General features: G+C 32.7%; 2 protein-coding genes across 3 annotated transcripts in view; one reads left to right on the top strand and one right to left on the bottom strand.

Annotated features, from left to right (window-relative positions):
- The window catches only part of LOC111495548 (nitrate regulatory gene2 protein-like), a 6938-nt gene extending 3488 nt beyond the window's left edge, over nucleotides 1–3450 (bottom strand). Inside the window, exons 1-2 of the mRNA XM_023145637.1 lie at nucleotides 1758–3450; nucleotides 887–1071 (exon numbers count right to left, since the gene is read on the bottom strand). Coding sequence (XP_023001405.1) covers nucleotides 887–1071; nucleotides 1758–2532 — 960 coding nt within the window. The 5' untranslated portion in view covers nucleotides 2533–3450. The remainder of the gene's footprint in view (nucleotides 1–886; nucleotides 1072–1757) is intronic.
- Nucleotides 3451–6183: 2733 nt separating this feature from the next.
- The window catches only part of LOC111495539 (cation-chloride cotransporter 1-like), a 20647-nt gene continuing 18754 nt past the window's right edge, over nucleotides 6184–8076 (top strand). The window contains exons 1-3 of one of the 2 annotated variants that reach the window (XM_023145618.1): nucleotides 6184–6567; nucleotides 6887–7027; nucleotides 7263–7341. In XM_023145618.1, coding sequence (XP_023001386.1) covers nucleotides 6407–6567; nucleotides 6887–7027; nucleotides 7263–7341 — 381 coding nt within the window. In that variant the 5' untranslated portion in view covers nucleotides 6184–6406. Of the gene's footprint in view, nucleotides 6568–6886; nucleotides 7028–7104; nucleotides 7176–7262; nucleotides 7342–8076 lie in introns of those variants that run through there. The other variant, XM_023145619.1, reaches the window with a different exon arrangement.

The raw sequence follows: 8076 nt of genomic DNA, 5'->3' as shown, positions 1-8076 counted from the left end.
AAAAAAAAAAAAAAAAAAAAAAATCCAGCAATCAAAACTGCATTGAATTGGCATCATTTCATACTAAAGCAATGGTTTTCGAAAACAATCTAAGAAAAAAGCAATGAGGTCTGTACATGAAGTTGCAGTAGCCCGTAGGCGCCAGTTCAGAAACACAAATTCGATTAAAATATATCGATGATTGAAAACAGTTGTTCCAATGTTCTACTGAACTTCCCAGCAACAACTAACTGAACGTAAAGTGAGCTTAAGTGTACAATCTAAGAGAAAAAACAATTAAAAAGCAATGAGGTCTGTACATTAAGTTGCAGTAGCCCGTAGGCTCCAGTTCAGAAACACGAATTCTAATCGATGATTGAAAACAGCTGTTCCAATGTTCTACTAAACTTCCCATCAACAACTAACTGAACGTAAAGTGAGCTGAAGTCTACACTAAACTGCACTTGGCAAGTGAGTTTGTAACAGCCCTAACCCACCGCTAGCAGATATTGTCTTTTTTGGGTTATTCCTTGAAGGGCTTCCTCTCAAGGTTTTAAAATGCGTCCACTATCAAGAGGTTTCCACACTCTTATAAGTTATGTTTCATTCCCCTCTCCAACCGATGTAGGATCTCACGTAGCTTTACAAGTCTACATTGAACTGCAATTAGCCACTTCTCATTCTCAAACATGATGTACATGGTACAAGCCATTAAACGTTCAAGAGTTTCAATGATTCCTAAAGCATATATTAATCTTAAAGATGGTATTCATATCAACAAGATCACATAATTTTATAAAACATTTCACTTTTTTGCTTTCATCTGTTTCTCTTGGACACAAGTCGTCATAGCCTATAACTATTATGACACACCAGTTTATTTCAGCACGGTTCTTATATTTTTTACCTTGATGTCTTTTTGAAGCCTTTGCTCTGCTGCATAAAGTTTTTTTAGAGTGATGCAATGAGCTCCAGGCCGGCACGGCTCATTGGGACCAAGAAACTCTACTGTATCTGTTGTAAATTGAAGTGAATTAGATGACCACCTCCGTGATAATGCATTGAAGACCTTAGCAGAATTGCTTCTCTTCCCTGTAAATCATAGGTTAGAGAATTGCTCAAGAGACTTGCAGAAAAATACTGGGAACTAAAACATGTCTGATGATGAATTAAATAAATAGAACTTATGAAAGAAACTATGGCCTTTCTGTTTTTTCATTTTTTAACCAAGAGACAAACTTCTAAATCATACAGAGAAAATTACAAAATAATGAAAAAATGAAGTTAAAGATGAACAAAATAATCGTCCAGTCGTCTTAAGACAGGGCAGCTCGAGATTATCGACTTAATTTCACTAGCATAATAAGTCTCAGAGGATTTCCATCTGAATTTCTCTGAGAGTGACATGGATTTACCCAAAAAGAACAAGCATGGCTTCTGGTCCATATACACAATGAAAGATCATATTAAGCTACATGTTTGGTTTTTAAACTTTTAGAGTTGTGTCCAATAAGTCTCTCAACTTAAACAAGTATCTAATAAATGCTTAGGTTCTTGAAATTTATAAAATATCTGATAAAATCTCAAACTTACAATTTTGTGTCTAGGTTCTTGATGCCATAACCATAGGGAAGAAATAAAACCATATCATTTGAAGATTTTTTGGGAAAAAATGGATAATTTTTCAACAATTTCTAAGAACTTCAAGTATGAAAATTAAAAATGAGATAAACTGCACAAAGGGGGCAAAGAAGTTGATAAAGAAAGAGTGTATTTACTCTTGCTTTCCCTGAAATGAGGTGGGGGAAAATCATTTCCAGCGCTCATATCAATGAGAACAGCTATTTCCTTTATACCACCTGATGCTTTAAGAAAATACTCATCGAGTTCCTTGACCACGGCTCCCAAGGTTTTCTTTCTTTTCCATGATATCATGCCCATGTCTGTTGCGACCTTCATATGCAAGCTACTCGTAGAAGAAATACAGCTTGCCAATTCCCTTTGCTCTAGACTCTTAGCTACTGGATTCACGACATCTTCTACAGTTTCTTCCTTATCCTCTTCCTCAAATTCACTCCTAGTTTCTGCCCAATTTTCCTCTTCAACTGGCCCCACAATTTCAATCTTCTTCTGTTCATGTACAGCAGAGAGCTCAAAAGGATCCCAATACTCCCAAGATGAGCTCAAAATTGGAGGTGATGAGCTATGATCATCCTCCTCCTCATCGATAACAATGCTTCCTTCTTGGGCATCTTCAGCTCCATGCTTTCTCAAATCAGGGCTAAGAGGTGGTGGTGGGGGCGGAGAAGGCGGCAATGGAGGAGGCGGTGATGGAGGCGATGCCAAGCCATAAATAGTACCTTCAAGCTCCAAAGTTTCAGACTCAGTAAATTGTCTAAGGGTTGCACCTGTATTCTTCAATGCCCTCAAGTAAGCTAGCAGGGCATCTGCAAATTCTTTCCTTGACCCTATTAATTGTTTCATTAGCTTCTTCCTCTCCTTACAAGCCTTCACTCTCTCCTCCTCATCAATACTTGAAGCAGCACAACCCATTTCACCAAATGGGAGACAAATAAATGATATCTGTTATAGAGTTGTTCTAGGCACGACCGCAGCAGAAGTGGTAGACCCAATTGAAAGAAACTCAAACAGCACAATCATTAGGGAGAAACCCAAAACCAGGAACTCCTCATCAATACCTTTGACATTGTCTGAATCACTCAACTTCCCCAAAGAATCTTCCTGTTTCACGTTTAGGTGATTCGAAAACTCAAACAAAAGGCTTAAAATCCAATGTTCATTACAAAAATTTCACAATCAGCGATACTCCAAGTGCCCAAATTATGATCCATGAAAAGAAGAAGAATATCACAGAAACAGGACGATCCTCTGACGGTTCCACTCGAATCTTCTATGCTCAAACCAGTGCATTACGATTTACAGCATTTGATTGGCCCAAGGACTCACAAAAAAACAAAACAAGAAAAGAAACCAAAACCATAGAGCTTCAAAATCTCGTTGAACTCACAACCAAACAAACACATCAATAAAAAGAAACGTCTAAGAACAGTCTCGCAGAAGTTCCTTTTCTTTTTAATTGATTAAATGTTTGAAAAGTAGCATTAGAACAGTCACTCTGACATTCAGAAACTGTCAGCTGCAGAATCCACTCCCCCCGTCCTACCCAGAAGAACAACAACCGTAAAGTGGTAATCCGACAGCCTTTGATGGTTTCCGAGAAATCGTCAAACAGAAAAGGAAATTTTCAGTAATATTGAAATAGAAGCTTGCGAGTACCTCAAGGAGAGTGTCCGCTTTATCTGTTCGTCCTTTCTACAGATTACTTAATAAGCTCGAAGATCGAGAAGCGAGAAGTATCCAATGAAATGGACTGGAAAGCTCCATTACTCATAAGCCATCATCAATGGCGGTTCTGTTTCAAAAGGGGGACTGGTCCAAAATTCGTTTGGTTCTGCTACAACTTTCAAATGCAAAATTATATTCGGTTAAATTATCAAAAAGTACCGGTTTGTTTTAATTATACCTTTCGACAAATAAATAAATAAATAAACAAACAATTTTTATACACTTTTTAGTTATATTTATTTATGGGTATAATGTTTATGTTTCTTAAAATTCTATATTTTTAAAAATTCTTGTCTTTTTCTTTTCTAATTTAAAATTAAAATTGATCAAATACTACTTTATTTCATGCAAAGTTTTTTTTAAAAAAAAATGCAGTGTTTTAATTTTGTTAAATTTAATTTTTTTTTCTATTTTATATCTCCAGTAAATATTAAATTATTACACCGTTTAAATTATCACAAATTAAATTTTAAAGATAAATAAAATGATTGATAGGATTGTATGCGAGTTGCGTTTCAGAAAAATTTCAACAAACTCGAAAGTTCGAGTTCATTCGGTTGGTAACTAAAGTAATTTGAATAGATTTCACTATCCAATTCAATGCACTCGAAGAGCGGAGTTGGATTGGGTTGTCGAGTTGAATTATTTTTTAAAAAAATCATATTTATACATTTAAAATATTCTTATTATGTTTTTAAAGATACGATAGAATTAGATTGTAACACTATTTTTGAGTTGTTCCAATAAAAAAAAATATCAGCTCGCAAATCGAATCAAATTTTTCCTTTTTCAAAAAATTTAACCCAATCAAAATCGAAAAGAAAAATCTAACCCAACTCAACTTTTATGATTTGAGGTAGGTACTCTAGAATGATTGAATTATCGGCTTACATTAACACCTATATAATAAGGTTCACAATTCAACTCAACACATTGTCACATTGTTTATTTTTTTTAATTATTAAAAAAATCACATTATACATTCTTAATTAAATTTTTTAAAAATTTAAATATCAAACATTTTCGAGTAAAAAATATTTAATTAAATATATATATATATTTTTTTTTTTAAGGAACCGAAAGGAAGGGGAAGTGAACGTGTCAGTTTTACCTCAATCTCCTTAAAGTGTCTTTAAGTGGTACTGGAAACTTTAAACTGTAAAAGGGCATTTTTGTAAAAGTTTGTTAAAAAAAAAATAATAATGTCCCGTAATAATTAATTTAAAATGAAATGTTTCAAAAGCAATCTATGAGCTTGCATGTGGATGTTATTATGAAGACATATAAAGGTGGCATGCCACGCCCTATTCACACCCTATCTACTAAAATTATATCACTAAAAATATAATTGGATAAATAGAGTACTAAGTATCGGATCGATAATTTAATTTTTCATTTTTGTTAACAAAAAAAAAAAAAAAATAGGTATTCATATGTTTTTGAGATCTCGACCAGTCTAAACTATTCAATCCAAATCATAAAAGTTGAGTTGGGTTAAAAAAAATTATATTAAGAATGTTTGACTTTTGTAACTAATGGTAGTTATGCATTTTAACTTATGAATGTTTGATATTTAAGTTCGATGAAATTTTAGTTATTAATGTCACACATAATAACTAAATATATTTTTATTAAATAACCAATTATAAATAAGATTAAAATACTAAAATTAAATTTTAACAAAAAAATAAAAAAAATAAATAAGACTCGAAGTTGTTTGGGCCGTAACGCGGTGTTAACGTAATGGGCCGGAAGCAAGTTATTGGGCTAAACTCACTTGTAAGTTCCACTTTGCTTGCTGTGCCTTCTTTCTAAATTAATAAAAATACAACTTTATCTTAAAACAAAATATTCTTAATTTTTTTAATTAAAAATACACTTAATTTAATATATTGGACCACAATGGGAACAATTCTCGATTATATTATTGCTTTTATACAATATATATGCACATAAAAGCACCAAAATGCAACCAATAGTATATACTTATTGTGATTTTATGCATATATATATATATATATATATATATATATATAGGTGAAACGCATATTTATATAATATGAAATTATATATAAAGATAGTATAAATAATAAATTATATTTAATTTAGTTTTTTGTTTCCACATTTTCTTATTTTTTTGAATGAACTTTTAAAATTGATATATTTTAACATAAAATAAAATTAATTAAAAGTATTCGAATGAAAAATGATAGTTTAATGTCAATGGTATAACATATCAAATTGAATTCTCAATATGAATTATTTTATATTAATTTTAACCCTAGTATAACCTATTGAACTGAACTCTTAATATGGTTTAGTTATTGAATTGTTTTAATAAATATAGAGATGATTTTATATTAATTCAAGAAAATTTATAAATTAGTTTAATTCATACAAAAACTTTATCTTCAATTTTCAAATAAATAAATAAATAAAATTAAAATTATTTTTGTTAAATTATAAATAAGACGAAGCTAATATTTACTCGAGATATAAATATTACTTAGACTAAATTACACTTTCGTGTAAATAAAAAAAATAATGAAATTATGTTGAGATCTAACTATAACATCATAATAATTAGAAATTAAATAATTCAATTAAAATTAGTAAATATAGAAGTTTAAATCATAAACCATATAAATACAACTTGCTTTAATTAAACACAAATATTTAAAAAAGTAAAAATAATTTTTACTAAAAAAAAAGATAAATTGTATAATAAAACATGAAAAAAAAAAGAAGTCAGTTAACCCAAAAAATTTCACTAAACTTTACTAAATTATTGAACAAAACTCAAAACACAAAATTTAGTATTATTCTAGTCGTTTTTTCCACATTCAAAACAGTTTATTAGGGAGATTTAAATTAACCATAAATTTCTCCCTTCCCCATTTTCTTCTCTGATTTTCTTTTCAGTTTTTTGGTCGGGATCTTGCTTCCTATATACGCTCGCTCTCAATCGGATTCGGGATTCATTTTTGGTTTTTCTCTTGGATCTGGTATCTCAGGAAATAGCCGGAACCCAAGCTGGAATTTGATATTGAGCTGTTCTGAAATGGACAATGGTGATATTGAGAGCGGGGAAGAGGAATTTCATGGGCAGAGGGGAAGGAAGTACCGACCTGTGGAAGCTCATGATCGTGCTGTTCTTGAAATGTCTTCCATGGATCCGGGGGCATCATCTTCTTCGTCCTCCGTTCCCCCCATTTCTCTGAAGTAATCTGTTTTATCTTCTACTTCGGTCTTGTGATTATTGTTGTACTATTCTTTACTTGTTGTGAATTTTGTGTTGGGATTTAAGGAGGTGCGATTGTTTAATTTGGGGAAAAGGAAGGGCGTTGTGTCTTGATCATTATTATGATTTTTTTTTTTATCTTTGACCTATAAATTTTGAAGAAGGGTCTTAGATTTTGTGGTTTAGACGCAGTAATTTGTATATGTTGAGCTGCATTATTGCTGGCTTTGATCAAGTTCTGGAAACTTGAGATTGTATGTTGAAATTTGGAGTGCTTAAGATCTCTTGCTTCTATGGCAGGAATGTAAAAGTGGATTCTCAGACGGGCACTGAAACAGATGGGAATTCTCCTACTCGTATTGAAGTTGATGGCCCCCAGCGAGAATCCAAGCTGGAGTTTTTTGGTTTTGATTCTCTTGTCAATATTCTTGGCCTTAAGAGGTACAATGTTTTTTCTATGTATCTAGTCTGTGCAGTTTGCCAGCAACTTCCTTAGATTTATTGAATACATCTATTAGATGAGTTTTGGCATGGAATCAAGTGGACGCAACCCACAAAACTATCGCCACCCATTGTCTCTTTCTATATGGTGCAATTTTCTTTTAGAACTTATATTTGTTCAATTAGCCAGTCTAAATTTTGTGTAACACTTCTAGTATGTTTGTTGTATTATTAGTATGATGGGGGAACAAATTCAAGCACCTACTAGTCCTCGAGATGGTGAGAACATTTCTATCACTCAAGGATTGCCAAAGGTAAACTATCTTAACTTGCATTATCGTGTTATTTGGCCTACTCTCCATTTGGTTATTTACATTTTTTTCGGCCATAGTGGTTACAAAATATCTCTATAGATGCACGACCTAATTCACCTCACCAACCATTCTTGGCCCTGGGGGCTTGGATTGGCAACCACGAGAATGGCTAGAGAGACCATCTCCCTTGAGGAAATTGGCTCGGTGGTTATTGGATTTGGGAGGAGTAAAGCTTCACGCTGTGATGGATTTTTTATGGCCTTCTTTCAAGAAAGTTGGGACATAAGATGAATTTTTTAAAGGTATTTGTTGAATGAGAGAGGCTTAATTGATTTTTAATCTTCTTTTCCTTATCCTAAAAAAATCAGTGGCAGCACATGCAGATGCAAAAGTCTTTTGATCTATTAGCACAGTGTCTCTTTTGTATCTGTCATGCGAGATGTCAGTGGAAAGGATGAGAGTTTTTTACCCTTCACGATCTCCTGTTGTCAGGGTGGTTTGTTAGCAGACACACAAACTCTAGACAAAATAACTATTGGAAATGAGTCAACGAGGATATAGTCAAGAATCAAGAAGGAACCAGAATGATCCTGAGAATGTTATAACTATGTTGCGATAGGTTTTTTGAATAAGCTGTTGTGAGATCCTCATCCTTTTTTCTTTTTTATCGTGGTTGCTATGCTAATATTCTCAGCAAACTCATTTTTAGAGGAGGAGGGGGGGGGGGGGGGGGGG

The sequence above is a fragment of the Cucurbita maxima genome, unplaced genomic scaffold (genome assembly GCF_002738345.1).
Source record: "Cucurbita maxima cultivar Rimu unplaced genomic scaffold, Cmax_1.0 Cma_Scf00021, whole genome shotgun sequence".
In the NCBI taxonomy this organism is placed as follows: Eukaryota; Viridiplantae; Streptophyta; class Magnoliopsida; order Cucurbitales; family Cucurbitaceae; genus Cucurbita; species Cucurbita maxima.
The sequence above is the reverse complement of the archived record's forward strand: the minus strand, read 5'-3'. Positions and strand labels throughout refer to the sequence as shown.